Source organism: Hyaena hyaena, unplaced genomic scaffold, assembly GCF_003009895.1.
Source record: "Hyaena hyaena isolate Hyena2069 unplaced genomic scaffold, ASM300989v1 scaffold_600, whole genome shotgun sequence".
Classification (NCBI taxonomy): domain Eukaryota; kingdom Metazoa; phylum Chordata; class Mammalia; order Carnivora; family Hyaenidae; genus Hyaena; species Hyaena hyaena.
The window spans coordinates 802911-828048 of NW_024081234.1; the positions used below are offsets into that span (position 1 = coordinate 802911).

A 25138-nucleotide genomic window follows, 5' to 3' on the forward strand; every position below is an offset into this window, starting at 1 on the left:
GGGGGGCGCGGGGGGGGGGGGGGGCAGGCACTTGTCCCACAGAAGCCTAAAACCGTGAGGCCTCACAGCAGGTCTGAGCTCACTCAGGATCCAGGGCTAGGGGTCCAAACAAGAGACTCCTGCGGGGCTCACTCAGGTGGGGCGAGGGTGTGCCCCGAGGGCAGGGCCTTGCACACCACACCGGGTCTGGTGCTCACGCCCTGCACACCAGGGGCCCGGCTGTTCATGCACCACACCCGAGAGACAAGAAGCCTGACTTGATAAGCGCAGATAGTTTTCTTTCCACACTGAAATGGTCCTAAAGAACCGAGTCTCACTTCCTGGGCCCCAGAGATTCTCACGAGACACTCAGAGAACTGCGGCTGGGTGTACACCTACCCCGTCAGCACCGAGTCCCGCCCTCCATTCCTGGGGGCGGGGATCGGCCACCCTGACTTGGCTGTGTCTTCAGAACACGCGCACAGAGGGAGCAGCCCACCAGGTGCGCCCACCCGGCTCTATGGGGCTCCCACCCTCGGGCCCGCGCTCTGCCTCTGCTCCGGGTGAGCACGGCTGCCCTTGACCAGAATGTTACGGCGAGACCACAGGCTGGCCCCCAGGCCTGCTCGGAGCGTGGAAGATGCGACCTGACGCCACATGATGGAAGAGACCCCAGATCACAGACAAAGCGGCCACCTGTCTCAAAGTGGGGTGAAAACTCACACGTACACATCACGCATGTCTGGGATACTCGCTTAAAGGGACAACACGGTGTTTCCTGGGAAGCCCACGCCGTTGTGAGCAGGACAGAGGGCACCTGGGGTGGAGGCTGGGCACCTGTGTGCCCACACTCTGGACAGGGGAGCCCCAGCCCTGTCCTCGGAGCTCCTCACCAGCAAGGCCAGCCACGGGCGCCAGCTCATGCTCTCCGTGCTCCCCAACAGCTCCTCCCGCATGCAGTACCTGCCGACCCCCCCGTGGCAGGGGGCAGGCGACCCCTGAGAACCGTGTCCCTGAGAACCGTGGTACCTGAGAGCCCCCAGCGGGAGAGCTCGTTGGGAGGAAGGATTCAGGATGCTGCCTTTCCTGTTAACCTGCTGACCACTCTCTCATTCCAAGATGTGGGCAGTGAATCCTGCTTTACGTAAGCGTTTTCACTGATGCATTAAATCACAAGGACGCAGCCTCGTGATTTCACAAAGTGAGGACACCCACGGCCTGACTTCCGGTCCAGCACCAGAGCCCTCCAGCCTCCACGCCACCCCTCCCCGGCGCGGGCAGCCATCGCACTGACCCCAGCACACTGAGTGGTGGTGTCCGCTGTGAGCTTTACACACACGGGGCTGTTTATACAAACGGCTTCCCTTGCACCTGGTGCCTTACACTTGAGGTCACACACACCTTCCGCAGAGCCGCAGCCCGCCCAGCCTCACTGCCACACAGGACCCTGCTGCGGGAGCGTGTCACCGCGGGCTGACTCATTTTGTGTTTTTTTCTAGTTCTTGGCTATTTTGAAGAGTGTGTGCATGAACATTTCTGACCACACGTTTTGGTGAAACGTGTATGTATTTCCGACAGACGGACACTAGGCGTATGATGGCTGGGGATGGTATGTGGTGTTGTAGACAAACACGGAAAACATCAGACAAACCAGGTCAAGTTGGCTAAAACATTTTCTACATTAATTACTCACGTATAAATGTTAGAGTGAACCATAAAACAAACATACCTCTAGCCATCTGTTAATAAGCAGGGAATTATTAATCAATGAGCAAACTCACCACATAGTCCAAGAAACCACCTAAAACACAGGAAAATCAAACTGAAGTTCCAAGCCAATTCAACAAAACCAGTTTCCCAAAAAGCAGTCCCACTGGCTGGGACCGTTACAGAGCCTAGCACTTCGATAAGCTCATAGCGAGGAACCCTGCGGTGCTCACACCGTCACACAGCCCCTGGTACACATGGCCCACGTTTCTTCTCCCGTTTGTCAGGAGAATTTTTTAAAAAACGTTTTATTTATTATCTTGAGAGAGAGACAGAGCATGAGCAGGGGAGGGGCGGAGAGCGAGGAAGACACGGAATCCGAAGCAGCTCCAGGCTCCGAGCTGTCAGCACAGAGCCCGACGCGGGGCTCGAACCCACAAACCACAAGATCATGACCTGAGCCTGAATCAAGAGTCAGACACCTAACCTACAGACCACCAGGTGCCCCGAGATTAAACACAACTTTAGAGGATCAGGGTGAGGTATCACTCACAGTTGGGGTTAAAATTTGATACAACCGTGTCTCATTGATAAGCAAAGAACAACAATGGAGATCTGGTCAAGGTGCCAGTGACGCCACGGCTGACCAGGGCCCGCAGCCCGGGGGCCTCAGGAGTGACACGCGCCGCCTGTCCACAGCTCCAGCTCCCAAAGCAAAAAGGATCAGGAAGAGAGGGCCTCCGTGTATCTTTTAAAGGCTTTAAATCTTCATTAAGAGCTGACCTCGCTGAGACCATGACATGTGTGTGAAAAGGCTGGAGACGCGGGGTAGGGGGCTGACGAGTAAGCCCGAGTGGACGTGGTGCACGAGTCCACAGGACGATCCTTCTGGACCAGACACTCGGGCCACACCCCCTCCATCACGAGGGTGTGAGTCTGCACATGCAAGCCCTCTGCCCACCATCCTGGGGACACCACTGTCCTGGAGTGTCCCACGCCCCGCAGGTGCCGCGGCCACACTCCCACACAGCTGAGCACACCAACCTCCACGCCACAGGTGGGGAACCAAGAGGCTCGGGGTGGGGAGGGCAGCCCCCTGTGGACACGGATTTGTGGGGACGGTTTCTCCCACCGCCAAAGCCACCTTCCTGTCAGACCTTTCCTCTCCTCACCTCCCTCCCATCTACCCCGCGGCTCCGAGTTCACCCTTGCCAAGTACAGCACCTTACATTCCCCACTCAGTCTCTGCTGTCCAGGGGACCCAGTCCAAGACACGAAGAAGGTCCAGCCTCCGACCCACGAGTCCCAACGACCCAGGAGGCTTGGAAGAGCAGGTGCACGGTCAGGTCTAGATGGCATCTCTCTCTGAGGGACCAGGGTTCAAGGATGGGCTTTCTGTTTTACTGTGCGATTTAAAAATAAATTCAGACTTTCCTTTCTGGGTGGGATGGAGTAACAGCTGCTGGACTTACCCTCCTTCCCAAAATCATGAATCAGACAAAATACATCAAAAACCATCCTTCAAGAGCCTGGACATCAAGCAAGGAGGGACAGTGGTTTCTGAGAGGCAGGAGACACATGAGGTGAGCCCATCAGTGCCCCAGGCAGCTGCCCAGGCACCCAGGCAGCAGCAAGAGAAGGAGCCTGGGTGGAGCCTGCAGACTCCCTGAACTGAGAGCATAGGAAACAAGGCAGCCAGGGTCTGCGGGCCAGTGCGCAGAAGGTCCCCTGAACGTTAGGGGCAACACGCTGCTCAAGGCTGGGCAAGAACTGCCTGAAAGGGTCAGGGAACATGCCCGTCGCTCACACAAAGGCATTTTTAGGTACACCGTACACTGGATGGTACCAACCTCAGGATAGAAAGATCTAGAATAGAAGAAAGATAGAAAGATCAGTGAACTTAAAGACACAATAAGAGAAACTATACAAAATGAAACACACAGAATGGGGCACCTGGGTGGCTCAGTCAGTTGAGTGTCCAACTCTCGATTTCAGCTTAGGTCATGATCTCACGAGTCCTGTTCGAGTCCTGAACACGAGTGAGTTCGAGTCCTGTGTCAGGCTCCACACTGAGCGTGGAGCCTGCTTCGGATTCTGTCTCCCTCTCTGTCCTTCACCCCCCACCTCAAGAAAGAAAGAAAAGAAAGGAAAGAAAGAAAGGTACAGAAAAGAAATTGAAAAAAAGAAAACCCAGCAAATCATTGAGCTGTTAGACAAACCTATCCGTCCAACACACATAACTGGGTTCCTGAAGGATGAGAGAGAAGGCAGTACAGAAAGCATAAATAAAAATGTGATAAGTTTTATGAAATGGATCAACACACAGATCTAAGAATCTTGATGAAACCCAAGCACAGGAAGTGTGCGGAAAACCACACTGAAGCACACCAGTGGAAAGGGAAAACATGGCCAGTGGAAAAGGCCTCACACATGAAGAATAAGACAGCAGATTACTTTTTTTTTTTAAGTTTACTTACTCATTTTGAGAGAATGATAGAGCAGGCATGAGCAGGAGAGAGGCAGAGAGGGGCGGGGGGAGAGAGAATCCCAAGCAGATTCCACGCTGCCAGTGTGCAGCCTGATGGGGGCTCGATGTGATGAACCGAGGGATCATGACCTGAGCTGGAAATAAGAGTCAGACACTTAACTGACTGAGCTTCCCAGGTGCCCCAAGAGAGCAGATTTCTTACCGGAAACAATGAAAACAGCATGACAGGGGGGCAACATCTTCAAAATGCTAAAAAAAGAAGAAAAGAAAATCCTGGCATTCCAGCAAAAATATACTTTCCCAGAAATAGATATTTTAAAAAGGAATGCAAAATAAAGACTTTTCCAGACCTGCCAAAGCTGAAAGAACTCATCATGAGACTTGCACCACAGAGAATGTAAAAGGAAGCCCTCTAGGCAGAAGGAAATGACACCAGATGTAAATGGGGATCTACCTCAAGGGATGAAGAGCAGTGGAAGTGGCAAATCTCATCTCTTTAAAAGCTAATTGGCTGTTAATGAAATACTGTCTGTTAATGATACTGGAATTAAAATAAAAAAAACTTAATTAAAAAAGGCCAATTGACCATTGAAGCAAAACAGTATAGTATGGGATTTTTAATGTATGCCAATGTTAAATGTAGGACAACAATATCACTGAGGCCTGGAGAGGAGAAATGGAAGAGTCTTATACTGTACACGAGTGGTATAACATCACTTGAGAGCAGATTATAAGAAGTTAGTCATGTATACTATAAAACCCTAAAACAATCAGTAAATTAACAAAACAAAAAGTTATAGCTAAAAAGTCAAGAAGGAGTTAAATGGAATCATAAAACATAATTAATGTAAAAAAAAGAAAAAGAGAAAAGGGGAAACAAAGATAATATAAAACAAATAAAAATCAAGTACCAAGACAATAGATTGAAACCTCACCATGTCAATATCACAATAAACGTAAATGTCCTAAGTACCCTAATGAAAAGGCAGATTGTCAGTTGGGGTGGGGAACAAAGCAGATCCAAACATGCTGATGACAAGAACCATACTTTCTCTATAAAATAATATAGTTTAAAATTAAAGCATGAGAAAAAATACACTATGCTAGCACTAATTGAAAGAAAGCAGGGGGGAGGAGTCAGAATCTATTAATGCCAGACAAACCAGATTTCAGAATGAAGAATACTAAGAGATAAAGAAGGTCATTTTATAATAATACAGGAGGCCAATTTATTAAGAGGTATGCACAACCCTAATTACAGAACTATAAAATACATGAAGTAAAAACTGAAAAAAAATTAGGGAAGGAAAAATAGAGAAGAGACACAAGAGGCTTTTAATACCCTTCTCTCGATAACTGATAGACCAAGTAGATGAGTAAGGACATAAAAGACATGCACTCCACAACCAGCCACCTTCCAGAACACTCCGCCCAACAAGTAGCAGATGTACATGTTTTCCAAGTTTTCAGGGAATATTCACAAACCACATTCTGGTCTGTAAAACAAACATAAATTTAAAGGATTCTAGTCAGAAAATGAAACCAAATTAGAAATCAATGGCAGAGTAATCTGTAAAATCCCCTAATATTTTGAAACTAAATAGCAGACTTCTAAATAGCCCAAGAGACAATGTATTTCGAAAAAGCAACTGAAACATAAAATAAGAAAACAAAAATAATAAAGATCAGGGCAGAGATTGTTGACAGAAAACAGAAAAAAAAATCTATGAAATCAAAAGTTGGTTCTTTAGAGAAAAATCCATGAACCCAACTCACCGCTAGGCAGATCGAGGAGAAAAGAGAAGACACAGACGAACACTGTTAGGAACGAGAGGCGTCACTAGGGACGCTCAGGTGTTATAAGAATAAAGAAATGTCACGAACACTTTCAGGCCAATAAATTCCATGACTTAAATGAAATAGACAAATGTTCATGAGAGACATAAATACCAAAGTTCACTCGAGAAAAACAAGAGAGGACACGAATATGCCTGTATCTACTCCGTTATAGACAATGAATTCCTAGACACTTTCTCGCCTCAGGCCCAGAGGCTACACTGGTGAATTCTACCCATGTTTAAGATAAAATTGGTAGCAAGTCTAAACCAGTTCCTCCAGAAAACTGAAGGGGAAGAAATTGTGGTCAATTCACTTTATGAGGCCAGTATTGCCCTGATGACGAAAGCTGACAAAGACCAACCACAACTACAGACCAGTATCACTACAGGCCAGGACACCAGAGGCAAAAACAGTGAGCAAAATCTTAGCACGTCACATCCAACGATATTCAAGAAGAATAACGCATGATGGTACAAGGTTTATCCCAGGAACACAAGGTTGGTTTAGCACTTAGGACTCAATCACTGTCACCATATTCCATATTAACAAACAAACAAAAACAACCAAACGAGCAGCTCTATAGAAAAAAGAGCTTCACGAAATCCAACATTTGCTCCTGATGAAAAGCCCCTCAGTAAACTCGGAGCAGAACTGACATAGGCATCTGTGAAACCCCACGGCGCACCCCACACTTAGTGGGACAGACTGCGTGCCCCCCGAGACCGCACCCAGGACGAGGGGGTGTGTGCTCAGCCCTGGGCCCCACACGATACCAGAGGCCCATCTGGGTGCCGTTGGGAAGGAAGAAATCCAGGGCTTCTGGACCACTCGCAGCAAACAGGACACGAGCAACCTGACCTTCCAGAAAGAAAACTCAGTGAAATTTCCAGAAACGAATACCTCTCATATTTGCAATGAACAACTGAAGACTGAGACAGAAATATGACATTTACAGCAGCATCAAAGGCACAAAACCACGATAAACCTGACAAGAGACGCACACACACAGAGGTATGTGCGCGGCCGGGCAGGGCGCTGCAGACGGAAACGGCCTGCGGTGGCGGGCGGCCAGCAGCTCCTCAACCGGAGGCCCCGGGGTCAGCTCTCCCCAGACTGGTCTGCGTATTCAATGCAGCTGCAGTCAAAATCCAAACGGGGGTCTGTGGAGAAGCTGATAAGCTGATTAGAAAACTGCTTGAAACACAAAAAGGGCCAAGTGGCCAAAACGGCTTTAAGAAAGAAGTAGCGCGTTGGAGAGCTTCTCCCTGATCTCAGAACTTCTAATAAAACCACAATCACAACAGTGCAACGCTGGCCTCAAGACAAAGAGGTCAATGCAAAGCACGAGTGTCCGGCAACAGGCCCGGGGTATGTGCGGACTGACTTGTAACAAAGCTGCAAAAGCAATTCGGTGGAGAAAGGATGGTGCCGGGTCAGCGAGGCACGTTATGTGAACTTCTGGCCATACCTCCCATCCTGTACAAACGTTAACTCACGTGGAATACAGTCCTAAGTGTAAACACTGGAAGCGTAGATTTTCTAAGAATACAACATCCGAGAAAATCTTTGTGACTCTGACTTAGGCAAACATTTTGTATACAGAACATCAAAAGCAGGACTCAACAAAGAAAATTGAAAAACATTACTTTACCAAAATGAAAATTATTTGGTCTCTGAAAGACACTGTTAAGAGAATGGAAAGAAAAAATTTTCACATCACATAACTGATAAAGGACTTACACAACCCGCCGGAATATGTGAGTAACTCTCAAACTCAGTGGTAAGAAATTAAACAACTCAGTAAGAAATGAGAAAAGGCTTGAACTTGTGGGCACAGCCCCCCGGGGGAAGCGGGAGTGTTCTGTCTGATGGCCCACGCCTTCAGAGAAACAGAAGGGGAAGCCCACCGAGGCTTGCACACGAAATGTTCGTGGCAGCTTCCCCTGGAGACTGAAACGCCACCAACAGTTGGACGGACACAGGGGTTGTGGTTTATCCACACAACCCCATCCTACTTAGCAATGAAAAGGAATGAGCTACTGATAAATTCAACAAACATGGATGGATCTCAAAATATTTATGCTCAATAAAATAAGCTAGACAGAAAAGCATATGCCTTAGGATTTTTTTTTTAATCCTAGAAAACGCAAACTAATCTATATTGACAGAAAACACATCAATGGCTGCCTGGGGGCAGGCGGGTGGGGAAGGCAGGGATCTCCAGGAGGGTGACGGGTGGCTTCATCTCTTCCCTGTGGGGAGGGCTGCACACGTGCAAACACAGATTAAAACTTATCAAATTGTATCTTTTAAATATACAGTTTATTATACAATCTATGTCTATTATACTCAATGGAGTTTTTAAAAAAAAAGAAAAAAAATTTTGTTCTCATGAGAAAGTAACACTGGGGGCGCCTGGGTGGCTCAGTGGGTTAAGCGTCTGACTCTTGATTTCGGGTCGGGTCATGATCTCACAGTTCGTGCAATCGAGCCCCATGTCCAACTCTGCACCAGCAGCGCAGAGCTTGCTTGGGATTCTCTCTCTCATCTCTCTCTCTCTCTCTCTCTCTGTCTCTCTCCCTCCCTCCCTCCCCCCACGCTCTCTCTCAAAATAAACAAACATGAAAAAAAAACTAAAAAAAAAAAGTAATACTTGCTCATTGTGGAAAACTCGCACCACAGACACAGCCCTCAGGGAGATGAAAGCTACACCAGAGACACAGCCCCTGTGGCAATTTTCGTGGTTCTTAAGCAGGTCGAGGTAGACAGGAAGCTTAAACAAGCAGCACACTGTGTCCTGCCTCTGAGATCCTGACCCCGCGGGTGGCCCCGGCTGGCGTCTCTAAGCGTCAAACAAAGCCCTCCACGAGTAACTCTTGGAGACTATAAGGGCTCTTAAATCCCCCCAGAGAATTCTTCCTTCCCAGATGAGAATCGCCATTTTCATCCAGATTCTTCTGCTAAATGGGCGTGTACGCCCACAAGCACGTGCGCGTGCACACATGCTCTGCATGCTCTGCACGCTGACTTCTGTATGGCCCTGGGGCTTACACACCCTCTCTCACAATCTATTCACAGACGAGCTCCATTAATGGCTGTTAAGCTAAACCCTAAGATTTCTGGGTCTATCACTAAATTTGATTTTCTAGTATTTCCTCTAGAAGCTCTGCATTTCTAGTCACAGGTGATGCTGTCTATGGTTTTATTTGTCCAATTTTGGAATTAGGATTAGGTCACCGTTCTTTCCTGTGACCCAGAAGGTTTATACAGAGGTGGAATGGTACGTTCTTTGACAGACTGATTAACTCAGTGATCTTGCTAGAAGGTAATTTGTTGATAATATTCCCAATATCTTTGCTGGAAATTTCCATTGCCAGATTTTTCTATTGGGGGGGGGGGGTTAATTTTGGCAATTTACATCTTGCTTGTCCTGTTGTTATTACTGTTGTTGAATTTCAAATGTTGACGTCTGCCTCTGTATCTGCAGATACACCCCAAGTCCTACTGTTCATTCTGTCTCATTGGCCATCATATTATTGTCTGACGGCAGCAGGGATCTTTTGATGTTCTTTCAAATCAACATCTTTTGGTTTTATCGCTGGATCATAATCTTGTCGCTTATCCCTCCCTCGCGGTCACATTCTCGCTCTCTTTGATTCTCTTCCTTCTCCCTGCACTCAGCTGGGCTGTGGTTTCCCTTCAATTCTGGACCAAATGCCTAGTTCATGGTTTTCCTTCACTCATTCAAGGCCAAGTATGAATCTGTCATGTGACACTGTGGCTCCATTTAATCATTTCTGACATGCGTATTTTAAGAATCCAGTTTAGTTCTGGTTTCAACCTTCTCTGATCTAAGAATTACTGAACAGAGTCTAACCTTCAAGTGGCCAGCGCGTTTTGGTTTTAATGTTAACTCTTTGTAGTGAACTTTACAGTTTAGGGTCCAAAGTCAGAGAAAGTAATCTGTACAGCTAATGAGTCTGGATTTAATTACCCATGACAGTGACCATGTGATACACCGAAGGGCTGAGGAGTGTGGCAGACTTTAGGGGACTGTCATTCAGTCCGAACTACTTAAAGGAGACCATTTCAAGCATCAACTTCAAGTGGATTCTCTGTCCCATCGCAAACCAATTCCTCAAAATCACACCAGCATTAGGTTAAAAGCTGGCGGTGCTGTTCAGTCTGAATCCAAAGGCCTGAGAACAAGAGGCTGTAAATCTGAGTCCAATAGCAGAAGGTGAGAGGGTTGTCCCAGCTGACTCAGTGAGGCAGAAAACGGGGTAAATTCCTTGCTCATCCACTTTCTGTTCTAAATAGACCCTCAATAGGTTAACAGATGCCTCCCCACCAGGGAGGGCAATTTGCATTCCTGAGACTCTACTGACTGAAACGCTAATCTCATTCTGCAAACACCCTCACAGACAGAAATAATGTCTGATCTTGTGCCTGCGGCCGCTCTAACACACACACAAAATTAGCCATCATAGTACCTTAGTTTACCATTCCTTTCCTACATAAATGGCTTATTGAGTTTTCTGGAGTTTCCATCTTCTTTCTTTCTTTCTTTTGGTTATTGCTCACAAAGAAACATTTACTTTCACGTTATAAAGACCATTCAGTTTCTCAGGTTATTTGTTAAAATACATTCACTTTCTTCTGAAACACTTTCTTTTGAGAACTCTTATATGATTCTCTGTTCTAACCTGCAACTGTTACTTTTTAGGCTTGTTGATAAGTTATCTTTTTCATTGTTTTCTTGGATTTACAAAGTATTATTTCCTGGATTCCGTATTTTTCTCTTTCCTAGGTGTCTTTTTCATTTTACTAAAATATTCTTTTTTTTTTCCTTAAAAATATACATTGGAGAGAAGTCCTCTGAATCCTTGAATGCCTGCAAATTATCACTCCGTCCTAATGCTTAACATTTGGTTAAGTAAGAAATCCTCCAAAAATATTTTCTCTTCAGCTCTGGCTTCCAGTGTCCCTGGTTAGTGTTACATAGATCTGATACCTACTAAAAGCTTTTAGCATCTTCTCTTTACCTTTGGTGTCCTAAAATCCATAAGGATGTGCTAGGAATGGATCTCTAGAAATTAATTCTGCTCGGTACTCAGCGCATCCTTTCCACTGCAATACTCACGGTTTTCTTCAGTGCCCCTCCCCCCTCCCCCCGTTTCTTCTATCTCCCTCTCTGTTTCCTGTTTCTGAAATGATACCAGATAGACACTGGATTAACTTTCTACATCTCCCAAATCCTCATATTTTAGACCTTTCTGCTCTGAGTTACCAGAGATGGATTTGATACCCCCCACCCCCACGAGGAGAGTTTTGCTGTGTTCACTAGGCATCTCAACGTCCAGAGCAGAGCCTACTATACACAGTGACATGGTGTCTGTTGAATGTTTTCTAGACGTTCAAATTGATGTTTGTTTTCCACACTCACAAAACATTCTATGTATATTAATAAGCTCTGTTGTTTATATTCTTTTCTGTTCCCTGAATTATGCTTATTTTCTCTTAGTTGTTCCATTTTCTCCTATAGATCATTCTCTTTTGTGCTGTTTATTTTCCTCCAGTGATAATGGTTGTTCATTCACGTTGGTGAATAACAAGTCTTGGCTGATTCTCGGGTAGCTGGCTGCTTTCTTCCACCTGTTTCTTGGCTGTGTATCTGGTTCCAGGACGAGCCTCGAGGGAAAGCCACATCCAGCCACGTCCCCTTCTAGACCAAGAAGCCAGAGGTCCAGCCCCATCCTTGCGTGGCTGTTGGAATGGTCAGAAGCCTAACCACTTACAGAGTAGCCTCATGGGTGAGACTCCCACAGAGGAAACAGCGGGCCTCCCCCCAGACGTCACGAGGCCAGGGGACACCAAGGCGCCGTGGGAGTTACACACAGCCCTCACCGCCGTTTTCTCACGCGCTGGGGGCTCTGTCCGGGTCTCCGGGGCTTCGGTGCTGCCGCTAGCGCATCTGTCCTGTCGCTGCCGCCTGCCTGGCACGCTGGTCCCTCCATCGCTGAGCTGTCGCCAAACTCATCCAAGGCCATGTCAGGGACGGCTTTGTGGGGGTGGGGGGTGGAGGGGGGGCCTGTTTACGAATAACTGTGGGGAAATCTCTGTAAAGGAATTGAAATCTTTCAGGAGCAAATGGATAATGCCTGTGTTATTTTGCAATTCCATCACTTTGCTACACAACGTCAAACTAAAGGATTACTTTTTTTTTTGAGAGTCAGAGAGCAGGGGAGGGTAGAGAGAGAGGGAGACACAGAATCCGAAGCGGCTCCAGGCTCTGAGCTGTCAGCACAGAGCCCGACACCGGGCTCAAACCCATGAACCGTGAGATCATGACCTGAGCCGAAGTCGGACGCTTAACTGACTAAGCCACCCAGGTGCTCCAAGGATTACTTTTGAATGATACTTAAACTTTAGAATTACAACATTTTGCATTAAAACTGGAAATGGTTAGTTAACTGAGAAAATGAAACCCTAAAGTACAAACGGTTTTTATATTTTAAGCTAAATAAAGTGCTGTCGTTAGCAAGAACGAAGGAAATTAGGTAAAAAAGAAGTAGTCTGGATCAGTGCTAACCACATGCCTCTTAGGGGACAGAAAGCCCCCAGATGGTCACAAGAGCGGGTATCTCTGTGAGTCCCTGGGGCCAAGGCTGCGTGGGGCTGGAGGCCAACGAGAGCTCGTCTTTCTGGGGCTACAAAGCGAGAACTAGGGTAATGAGTCAATCACAGGCCGTGGTGCGGAAACCGACATGAGCAGGCGCTGCTGAGAGTCCCCCGGCTGCTGTAAATTAAGTGACCGAATCAGAACTTTTAGAGCAAAAAATACAAAGAAACTGAGCTGGCCTGACAACGGCGACGAGTAAAAACTCACGACCCCTTGCTGGCGCCGGCTGGTTCGCTTGCTTCCTTCTTACAAGTATTTTCTGTGGTTCCTCACGTGTTAATGGGTAACCAAAAATTAATTTATCTATTTTTAATTTGAGAGAGAGGGAGAGAGATACCAAGTGGGGGAGGGGCAGAGGGAGAGAGAGACAGAATCTCAAGCAGGCTCCCGGCCTACCGAGGAGACTGGTGCGGGGCTCGATCCCATGACCACGAGATCATGACCTGAGTGAAATCAAGAGCTGGACGCTCAACCCACTGATCCACCAGGCGCCCAAAACCAATGATGTACGTAGTGATTCGTGACAGACACCCAGGGCCACCCGGACTCCTGCTACAGAAACCGTCAGCCATTTGGTGCCTGACCAGGAAAACGTGTGTGGTTTACGACCTCGTGGGGGTGGCCTCTTGTGCGAGTGGCCGGGGACCTGGGTAGGAGCGCGTACCAGCAGTGAGGACACCTGGGTCCCGGCCTCTCCGTTCGCAGAAGAGAAGCACCTCAGACTTCTGTTCGGGTGCTCACTGACGACTCCGGCGCTAGCGGGGAAGCGAACGAAGCCGTCAGGGCAGCAAGGGCGTCTGCAGGCAGGGTGGGGGCTCCCCCCCCCCCCCCCCCCCCCCCCCCCCCCCCCCCCCGCCACTGATCCCCGACGGGTCGCTTCACACCAGGGCCTCTGGCCAAACGAGACCTCCTTCCCGGCACTCGACCAGCCCAGCAGCCCCGGAGGGACGCACAGCGCCGGTGTCTGCTCCGCGCTCGGAGCGGGTGGCGACCCGGAGCCCGTTCCACCCGCGAGGGGTGACGGGAAAGCACGTACGGGCGCCAGGACGGGGTTTGAAAACGACACTCAATTGAGTATAACAACTGTCACTTTTGAAAAATCTTCAAAGATGTCAATTAAATAAGTAACTGCTTTGCATGAAAGGCATCCACGGAGAGAGTTTTTAAAAAGCAAGCAAAGCACACCCGTAGGGGCTGGAGCTCAGAGGACACGCTCAGGCCGGCGGGGTGGCCTCCCGGCAGAGCTGCCATCACCCTCGCTGTGTCCGCGGCCGCCGCTGCTGGCACTCCAGCGCGAGCGCTTCCTGGCGTCGAGGGCACGGGGCTCCCATCAGGAAACGCTTCTAGCCCCTTCCAGCCCCCGGTGCCTGCTCTTGCCTGCAGAGCACAGCCCGGCCCCCTCTCCCGCACGCCCGCCCGCTCAGGCGGGCCGCGCGCCGCAGCGCCTCTGCCCACGGCAGGGCGCACACAGCTTCCCGCCGGGCACCCCAGCGGCACCCGCCTTCGCCCCGGCTCGCGCGCAGCCCCGCCCTCCCCCCGCCTTCCCGGACGTCCCCACTCGGACGCGACGCACGAGAACGCGCTCGCCCCCGCGGCGCCGCCCTGGCCTGGCTGCCACGTTGTGTCGACGCCGGCAGCGGCGGCCGCGGGGCCCGGGGCCCTCCTTCCGCAGCCCTCCACGCGCCGGGGCCGGCGGGCACCGCGAGTCAGAAGCCAGGACAGTTCTGAAGCCTGAAGGATGGGCAATAATCTGGAACGAAGATGCGAGAGTTCAAGAGGCTCTCGCGTCCGGAAGGCCAGGGAAGGGGGCCCTACGGTCACAGCTCACCACCGACCTCCATGCCGGCGTGGAAACGACACTCTTCCTGTCTGTCCTCGGCGGCAGTAAGGAAACCGGGTCACCTCATCAGCTGAGGCGCCCCGGACCCGCCGTGCACGCGGCAAGGTCTTGTTTAAGGGCGGGTCCCTGCGCCGCCCCGCCGGCCGCCCCGCCCCCCCCCCCCCCCCCAGAGGACGCCGCAGGCCTGGACGCCCGCCATCGTCCTCTTCCCACACGGGATGACGTGTGACACGATGTGAGGTGACAGGGCGGGACAGACACCCGCGAGCTGTAAGAAATGCACGCGCACACGCACACACAGGCATGCACACACGCATGCACACACGTGTACGCACACACGTGTGTACACACGCGTACGCACACACATGCACACACGTAAGCACACGTGCACACACGCGTACGCAGGACCAGAAAGAAACAGCCCACACGTCCTGGCTGTTCCACTGTCCAGGCCTCTCGGTAACTGCAGGGCTGCCCTTGTGGAAAGTGTGCAGGGCTTTGCCGTGGGGCCCGTTTTAGAGGGTGCCCCCCCCCCCCCACTTCAGGCGTCAGTGCTCGCTGCTCTGGGCCCCCTGCCGGAGCCTCGCGTCCGTGATGATACCAGCTGCTTAGATTTCCACCCGGGCGGCCGCCCTGCTGGGCCACTGACGAGCAGCAGCCGCGCCTCCCCCTGCTCACCCCTCTGCCCTCCCCGCCGACCTCACGGGAGCCACAGGCTGAAGACGTCTTCCCTAAAGCTACTCGCCGCACAGACTTGAACTTTCTTAAGGAAAACCCAACCAAACACCAAAATAGAGCATTTATCCAAACTAAAATACCTCAAATAGTTTGCATTTTGTTTTTTTTTAAATATAATTTATCGTCACATTGGCTAACACACTGTGTACAGTGAGCTCTTGGCTTCGGGGGTAGGTTCCCAGGATTCATCACTTACATGCAGCAGCCAGTGCCCCTCCCAGCGGGTGCCCCCTCACTGCCCCTCCCCCCTTCCCCTCCCCCCCCATCTCTGTCTCTTATGGTTTGCCTCCTTCTCTGTTTGATACTATCAAATAGTTTTCATTTTTTGTTTTTTTTTTAAATTTTTTAAATGTTTTTTATTTATTTCTGAGAGAGAGAGAGACAGCATGAGCAGGGGAGGGTCAGAGGGAGAGAGACACACAGAATCTGAAACAGGCGTCAGGCTCTGAGCTGTCAGCACACAGCCCAACGCGGGCCCGACCGTGAGATCGTGAGCTGAGCTAAAGTCGGAGGCTTAACTGATTGAGCCTCTCAGGCGCCCCACAAATAGTTTGCATATTGAAGCAGACTTCGATGCCAGAGTGACGCTGCCCAGTGGCTCAGCATTTGAGAAACAGTCTGCTTCCTGGGGCCCAGCGCTGCCCCCGCATCTCACAGAATTCCCACACGCTTGTCCAGAGGGTCGCGCAGGGCGCCAGCCCGTCCCCATCCTGGGGAGGGAAGACCAAGAAACTGGGCCGTAAAAGCTGCCAACGTGGCAGAGCGACAGCAAGGCGGCCCAGCTCCGCGGGAGGCCCTCAGCGCCCACAGGCGCTCTGCCCAAGCCTGGCGGTTGCAGGCTTTAGGGTCTGGGAGTGGAGGTGGCGTGGGGGGAGGGGGAAAGGAGAGCGGGCTCGCCTCTGTCACAAAGACACACAGGAGGACCTCAGGGTCTCCATCTTGCAAGCACCATTTTCATTTCTTTTCACAGGTATGTATACGCTTCGTCTACACGTGATCTGACAAAGACACTCTGGACCTTCACGAATGAGCTCTCCTTTCAACACCTTAGAACATTCCCTTAACCTTCTGTGCACATACTAGTTCTGGACTCGGTATCGGTCACCAAGATGCAGGTTCACAGCTACCGCTGAGTGCGCCGTGCGCCGCCCAGTGCTGTCCGTGTCCGTGAATCCGGAAGTCAGGTGACCGCTGAGCTCACAGACCACGGAGGCTACACGGGGAGAGCTGGCTCCTTAACCCACAACGTCGTCCTCACACTCGCCTCCTGTCTTCCAGCGGGCGCTCCGGGCATGCGGACGCCACGACTGCGATTTACCATCAAGTGTTGGCAGAGTCAGCATTTTTTCCTTAAAAGACCGTGGTTAAAGTTAGGGGGAAGATCATGGTGAAAGGTAGGGGGGCTGCAGAGTTCGATCAGAAACAGCCACTTGTTTTCTCCATTTTGCATCATTTACGTGCCCTAAGAGACATGCCTTCAAGCAAAGCGCCACACTGCTTTCCTCCGGGGGAGGGCGAGCTAGTAGCCAGCACCACGTGCGCACACACCAAAAGAAACACGTTTTAGTTTGGGGTTATGGTTTTAGATCGGAGCTTTGAAAAAGTAAGTAAAATGGCATTTTCAAAAGGAAAAAAATACCTTAACTGTGTCCTTTAAGCAGGGGTGAACTGAGAAGTTAGGACCCTTGCATTTAAGAGTTGCTGTTCCCTCACTGGCCACCACTGAGATGCTACAGGGGACAAGCAGACAAACCAGTGACAAAGGGCACTCGGGCGCGTCACCACAGACACATCCCGGACCCGTCCCAGCTGCGCCCACAGCCATCGCCGGCCTCCAGAGAGCGAGCCTGGGCCCATCACGGACCTGGCAGACCCCGGGAGGCCCAGCCCAGCTCCATCCGGACAGCCGATGCCGCCGTCATTTCCACGGCATCTGGGAGCCTCTCCCGCGGAGACAGAAAGCCAGGCAGGCACCAGGTCTGGGCTCCACAAACGCCAAGTTTTTCCGTCGATGAAAGGCCGAACTGCATGAGGACCCAGAGGCCCTGACACATCGCCTTCCACCCTCACAGAGCGGCCCGGACCTGGCAGCGCGAGCCGCGCCCCTGCGGTGGTTTCTCTGGTGAGACGTGGCTAGGGGACACTGAGGGACCGCACTGGGGGTACTTGCCGCTGAGCAGAGGCTTGTTGAGGGTGTAGAGCGGCGGCAGGTCTTCTATGTTTGCGATCCGCTGGTACATGGCCCTGGAGAGGTGGTCCCCGTGGTAGAGGCTGCCCAGGATGATGCTCGAGAGGTAAATGGGCTCCACGAAGATGCTGAGCAGCGACCCCTGGATGCCCACCACGTTCCACCTGCGGGCACAGGGAACACACTCTTGAGTGCAAGAGGGGGTGTCCGTGTCCCCCGCGGCACCAGGCCAGCGCCCCTCACGGCTGCCTGTTTACACTCACGTGCGTCAGCGCGTACACCTAGGAGAAGACAGCACTTAAAACTAACTGACCGACAGAAAACCCTGTTTAACATTATTCTAAACTGTGGAGCAGCCTCTCCTGACACACCTACTGAGGCTTAGTTCTCCAAAAGGTTCAGTGAGCCACGTTTCTTTGGAAAAAAGTCAGAAAAGAAAGTATTTTATTACTTGCAATTAAAAAAAAAACCTGCAAAAGAGATGTTGAAAACATCAGCCTGCTTGCTTCTGCTCCTTGGGGACAACCCCGGGCGAGCCTGGTTTGCAGGGAGGCCCGGCGCGGGGTGGGGGGCGAGCTCCCCGGGCAGCCAGCCCTCCCCTGCCCACTGGGGGACTGACTGGCACAGGAAGACGCAGGATGAGTGACTGCGTGCTCAGCTGACACAGGTCAAGGTGCGTTCCCGTCGCTGACAGCATAGGCTTCCGGCTCCAGCCCGGCCCTGCCCCCCTCCCCGAGTCTACAGACGGCAGCGGGACCGCTCACTGGAGCCCCCGGGCCGGGCACCAGATCCACGGGGCTGGGAGGCGCGGCCCGTGTGTTCTGGGGCCACGGGGCTGTCGGATGCGGAAGGGGGGGCGAGCGGTGCTGAGCCAAACACGTGATCAAGAACACAGGTGGAGGAAACCAACCCAGGGGAAAGCCCTCCTGTGCTAACGGCCCAGGTAACCTAGGGGTCTCCTCGTCACGATGTGCCCCTCTCCCACCTACCAGTACGCACGCTCCGTGAAGGAGAGGCTTCTGCTTTGCTCCCTGCGCTTTCCCGGCACTCACACTACACACCCGCTACACACGGACCCATACCACGTGCTGGAGGGTGAGCCCCAGGCCTGCGCACGCCTCCCACCCTCTACAAAGGAGGTTCAAGCACAGGTCTTCCGATCCGGCAAGGAAAAGCATCACGTGCTTACGAAAACCACAGGGCACCCCTTTCTGTGTCAGTTCAAGCCTGTGTAGGGATTTAGACCATTTTAGGGCGAATTCAGCCTCCCAGGGCAACCTTTAAAACAGTGACTTTGCAGAACCCTGTATTTGCGACGAGTCATTACTCCTGAACACATGCTCCGCGGCAGGACTCTCAGAGCTGGACTGCTGGGTGGAGGCCCTGGGTGACGACGTGTGGCACGCTCCCGCTTGGGCAGACGGGCTCCTGCCAACGCGCCTTCCAGAGCCCGGGGGGCGAGGAGAGCAGATGCCGCCACACTCCAGGTGAAGGGTCCCCAAGCAACCCTCTGCAAAGGTTGCAAAGTGGCTCAGACTCAGGCAGATCCCCTCCCCCCCCCCGTGGCGCCTGGCTCAGCCCCAAGTGAGGGCGCAGGGGTCCACGGTGCTGTGCCACGGGTGCCCACATGCTCCAGCCGCTCTTGCTCTCCTCCCCACGTGACATCTTGGAGGCCAGGGCTAGAGTACTGTCACCTGGCTAGGTCCTGACGCAGCTTCTCCATGCCCGCCCATGGCCTTCATGGGAGCACCAGGGCCCCTCTCCCCACCTGCTTCCCACGGGGCTCGACAGGAGGCCCCTCATGGCCCCCAAGCAGCCTTCTTGGCCAAGCTGCCTACCAGACAGACCAATGGCACGTGGTGGCCCTTGGCTGCAGGGCTGCGCTTCCCTCTGCGCCCAGCCCACAGTGGCCTCACCCCTGCACCTGCCCCTGCTCCCACCCCCCATGCTCCTCCTACGGGCGTCTGTGGGATGTGGCTCTGCCTCTCTGGGAGGGACACAGGTCAGCCTTGCCTTCCAGAGGGGACGCTGGTGACCCTGTCATTCCCTTGGGGCGGAGACGGGGCTGCAGGCAGCCTGCTGGCCACCAGAGCATTTCCCGAGGACCTTTCTGGCCCTCTGGCCAGGTGTGAGTGTGACACTGAATAACATTCCCCTTCCAAGTGCAGCTGAGCTTCTGCTAACGAGGCGACTCAGCCCAGACCCCCACTTCCGGGGAGGGGAGGGACTGGAGGCTGAGCTAATCACTGGTCCAGGGAATGGAAATCTGCATCAGGACCCTAGCTGGGGGGGGGGGGGGGAGGCCACAGCAGGGAGCTGGAAGGGGTGCCGTGTGCCTGGAGACCCGGCTGCTCCAGGCCACACCCCAAGCTCCTCCTCTTCCACCTGGCTGTTCCTGAGTCGTAGTCTTCATAACAAACTGCTAGGTGTTAAGTAAACGGTTTTCTGAGTTCCGTGGGCTATATTAGCAAATTATTGAACCCAAGGACTGAGTTCAGTAGCCGAGTGAAACTGTGGGAGCCCCGGTGCCCAGTTACGGCAGCTGTCGTCCGCAGGGGGCAGTCCCATGAGGCCGACCCCTTAGTCCGCGGGGTCTGCGTAAGCTCCAGGAGGCCCCTGGAGGACTGTGCTGGTGACGCCCACACACCACACCCCTGGGGGTGAGAAGGTCTCCATGGTGCCCCTTCTCTAAGCATCCTGCACCCTCTCCTCCAGGCCCGTTAGTCTGCCTTGTCGCTGTTTGCACGGATGACGTTCACAGGCACAGGCCGTGAGGGTTCCCATCCGTGAGTTTCGCCTTTTATGCTCATGAGTGTAACCCCATCTCAACAACCTGGAACGTTCCCTTCTCGCCCGCAGGGACCCTTCAATCGGCGCCTCTGAATTACTGAGCTGCAGGAATTGGCTCTGTCGGCTGGGTTCTCACCTCTTGTTGGTTATAGAAGGTGGAATCTCTTTTCCCAGTACGTGGCCTTTCTTTTCGCTGTATCTAAGGGGGTTTTGGTAAATAAGTTTTAAATTTTCAATTTAGTCAAATTTATTCGTTTTTTTTTCTTTCTAATTTGGGCTTTCTGTGCCTTGACTGAGAAATCTGCTTAAGTGGAAGCCACAAGGATGGCTGGGCTGCGTGATCTGCCTGGAACGTGCTCCTGTGTGCCGTGTGAGGGGCCGTGTGAGGGGCCTGCCCTTCTCTGAGGGTAAACGCAGCCCGGACTGTTTGCCGACCGCAGATCCACGCACCGCGGAGCCGCCGACGACCTGGTTCGCTGAGCCGCGGCCCCGCTGCCTGCCTGGGGAGGCGCGCCTGGGCCCGGTTCTCGGTGAGCAGATGGCCGCCCCTCCTCCAGGCGCGGGGTGGGGGTGGCGGGCTGTGGGGCCCTGAGGACAGAAGACTGTCCTGGCTGCGGCAGACCCACCTACTCTGGACCTGACTTTCTGTGGGACGGAAATAAACTTTCGTCTAGTTTATGTTTCCTCTCCAGTGCGGGCAAAGCTGCCCATCGGTCATTACCAGTCTTGGCACTGCTGCGTCTCCATTTGAGTGCTGGGAGTAGATGCTCGAGGGCTGTGACAAAATTAGGGTAATTGAGTAAAATTGCATTAAAGTTCTAGAAACTGATCAAACTATTCAAGGCACACTACTGGATGTGTTTTTAAGACTGAGGACGGTGTGCCACTTTTTCCTTTACCATCCTTGCTGCTGTGGCAACAAAGGTGGTAATAATTCCAGAGAGTGAGCCGGGGAGCCTTCCCTCGGTTTCTAATCTCTAGAAGAGATGACCTAAAATAGGGCTCTTCGGCTCTGCGGGAATGCGGGAGCTCACGGAAAAGCCGCCCAGGAGAGCGGGTTTGTCTTCTCTACGGCCCTCTCCTCTCTTTGATTTCTTCAGATTATTTCCTTCCTGGGGGTGGGCGTGACGTGTATATTTTTAATGTTTACGTATTCCCTTCTCCACTTATCTTGAGTGGAGATTTCAGGAACGCACATTTTTCTAAAAGGTTGTTTTAATTTCATTTGAATGTCAACACCGATTGGTGGTGAAGTCGCCTGTAATCCTGCACAGAACTCTGTGCCGCTAGTTTTACTTCTGCTGGGGCCCTACCTGTCCCCCCCACAGCGTGGCCACGCCGTCCCCCCACACACAGCGTAGCCACGCCATCCCCACACACACAGCGTGGCCACACCGTCCGCCCACACACACAGCGTGGCCATGCCATCCCCCCACACACAGCGTGGCCACACCGTTCCTCCATTCCCGTCAGTCCAGCCAGCCCGCTGTTGTCACCCATTCCGAAGCACGAGCACGGCACTTTACTACTTGCTGTTTCTCTCTGTTGCCTCTAAAGATAATTTCTGCTCCTTATCATTTACTTTGTTCTATTTATTTGGATTGTTCTCTTTGTAACTCATTAGCTGTGAGGCTCCTTGTGACTTAGGATCATCTTCTAATCTCCACTGTGATTTCTTCTGGGAATTACCGAGGTACAGCTGACGTGCACTCCAGCGCACATATTAAGGCCCACGTGGGGGTGAGAGGCGACTTGTGTATGTGCCCTCGAGACCAGCGTCCCCGGAGTCCTCCCTGTGCCATGGCCACCCTGCTGCCCCTCCTGGGCAGCCACTGACCTGCTTTCTGCCGCTGGAGGTTAGTTTGCATCATCTAGGACTTACATGCACGGAACACCCAGCAAGCACCCCCGTTTGTCTGGTTTCTCTTCCTCAGCATGGCTGCTTGGAGGTTTACCCATGGTGCACTGGGGTCACTGTTCATCCCCCCGTAGCACCCAGCGTGTGGACACCCCACCGTGTGTGTATCGGCTCATCCGCAGACAGTGGCCGGCCGGCTTCTCCTTACTGACTGCTATGAAGCCGCAGCCCCGAGCTCGCACGTGTGGCTCTGCGGGCACGCGCTGCCATCTCCCCACGTGCCCACGGGTAGGATGGTTAGGGGTGTGACGGGCGCATCTTCAACTTTTTAAGGACCTGCCAACCTGTCTTCCAGGGGAGCTGTGCTGTTTACATGCCCGCCTGCAGAGGGCAAGGGACAAGCCCCCGTATCCCTGTCAACCCTTTACGTGCCTGTTATCCTAATTTGAGCGTGCTCACGGGTGTGACTTTGCACCTCACGTGCACTTCTAGTGACCATTAACGGTGCTGAGCGTCTTACCATGTGCTGATCTGACCTCTTCTTTGGTAAAGTGCCCGTTCCGATGTTTTGCCCATTGCTTTTCCTCCTTGTTGAGTTGTGGGGGTCTAAACTATATACTGCATACAGGCCCTTTATCAGATATGTGATTTGCAAATATTTTCTCCCAGTGACTTTATTTCTCATTCTTTTAATGGTGTCTGTAAAAGAGAAGCAATTCCTATCTGATGAGGTCCAACTTACTAATGTTTCCTTTTATGGAGAGTGCTTTTAGTGTTATGTCTAAGGAAATATCTACCACAACTGCCAGGATTTTCTGTTTACTTCTACAACTTTTATACATTTCCATCTATCATCCTTTTAAAAATTAATTTTAAAAAAATAAATAATTATTTTCATTTTTGAGAGAGCAAGTGCATGAGCAGGTGAAAGGGACAGGGGGAGAGTGAATCTTAACCAGGCTCCACACTTAGCACAGAGCCCAATGCACGGCTCGATCCCATGACCCTAGGATCATGACCTGAGCCAAAACCAAGTCAGCCGCTCAGCCAACTGAGCCATCCAGGCGACCCCATCTGTGGCCCATTTTAATTTCTGTATGTGGTGCAAAGTATGAAGTTCATTCGTCTGTTTTTACAGAGAGATGTTCACTTGTCCAGCCACCATTTGTTAAAAAGACTCTTTTTCCACTGAATTGCCACTGCACCTTGGTCAAAATTCAGTGTGACCAACAAGGAACAAGTGGAATTTGAACTTAAAAACACAGTACCATGTACATTACTACCTTCAAAAATTAAATATTTAGGCACAAATCTAACAGGGGACATGTAAGATCTGTACGAGGAAAACTAGCAAACTCTAGAAGAGAACCAAAGCCCTACATACATGCAGAGATGTTCCAAGTTCACAGATGGGAATGCTGGGTACTGCCGAGATATCAGCTCTTCTCAGCCTGGTCAGTCCCAGTCAAAATCCCAGCGAGGTATGTTGCAGGTAGTGACAAACGGATTCTCAAGTTCACACGGAGGCTAACAACCCAGCACAGCCAGCGCGCCACGGGAGGAGGATGTGGTGGAAGGGCTGGTGGGGGCGGGGGGGGGGTGCTTTGAGACTCAGGATTAAACTGCAGTAATTGTGATACTGTGATTTGTAAGAAATGTATCTTGATCTTATATATATTTGGTCTTGGTCCATGGTTCCTGGCTCAGGCTCCTATAAAACCTTTGGAATTTCCTAAGTGACCTTACAGATGTCTTTTGCTCTGTTAATGGAGTGACTTTCAGAAAGCACCTAAGGAGGAGGGCTGGTTTAGAGGGCTGAGAATTTCAGGTCCATCCCCCCGACCCCCAGGGAGGGTGAGGGGCTAGAGGCTGGGTTAAGCACCGATAGCCAATGATTTGGGGCACCTGGCTGGCTTAGTTGGTAGAGTGTGCGACTCTTGATCTTCAGGTCGTGAGTTTGAACTCCACGTTGGGAGTTAAAAAAAAAATCAACGGCCAATGACTTAATCAATCATGCCTACGTAATGAAGCTTCCATAAAAACCACAAGGAAGAGGCTTTGAAGCTTCCAGGTTGGTGGGCATGTGGATGTGAGGAGAGCAGTGCAGCTGGGGAGGGCGTGGGCCCTCCCTGACCCTGTCCCCACGCCTCGTCCTCTGGGTCTCTTCATCTGGCTGTTCTGAGTTACATCCTCTTATAATAAGCTAGTGATCTAGTGAGTGGGATGTTTTTCTGAGATCCGCGAGCCGCCCCAGCGAGTTAACCAAGTCCAAGGAGGGGGTCCTCGCAACCTCCAACCCACCACGGGCTGGTCAGGAGCACGGGCAACCAGAGGACGCCCGGCTCGCGTGCTTGCTGGGTGTGTGAGGAGCCAATCCCTCCCCAACACGTACGACGGAACTGGATTCAAAATCCAAGCGGCAATCAACACACTGCAGTACCGGCAAAACAAGACACAAATCGCTCGAGGGGACGGAACAGACCCACGTAGATACGGTTAACGGATCCAAGACAAGCAACAGGCAACACAGGGAGCACAGAGCATCTCTTCAGCAAGTGAGGCTGAAACAGCCGAGGACCCACGTGCAAACACTGGATCTGGATGCAGACCTTACACCCTTCACAGCAACGAACTCACAACAGGTCCCAGGCCTAAAGGCAGAACACAAAACCGTAAACCTCCTAGAAGACAACACAGCAGAAAATCTAGGTGACCTCGATGCGGTGATGACTTTCTACACACAGCACCGAAGGCACAATCCATGAGAGAAATCACTGCTAAGCTGGACTGCATTAAATGGAAAACTTCTGCTTGGCTAAGACCAATGTCCACAGAATGAACAGACAAGCCACAGCCTGGGAGAAAACGCTGATTCAGGATTGTTACCTAAAATATACGACAAACTCTTAAAACTCAACAAGAACACAAACTACCCTCTTTCAAAAATGGGCCAAAGACCCTAACAGACACCTGCCCACGTCTGGCGCTCGTGAAGAACGCTGCATGAGCGCGGGTCAACAAGGATGTCT

The 25138-nt window shown here is 51.8% G+C and overlaps 1 protein-coding gene across 4 annotated transcripts in view; it reads right to left on the reverse strand.

The window, feature by feature from the left end:
• Positions 1–25138, reverse strand: part of ADARB1 (adenosine deaminase RNA specific B1) — a 129437-nt gene that overhangs the window by 2803 nt on the left and 101496 nt on the right. For all 4 annotated transcript variants that reach the window (XM_039257110.1, XM_039257109.1, XM_039257112.1 and 1 more), the window contains exon 8: positions 17444–17625. In XM_039257110.1, the coding sequence (XP_039113041.1) occupies positions 17444–17625 (182 nt within the window). The remainder of the gene's footprint in view (positions 1–17443; positions 17626–25138) is intronic.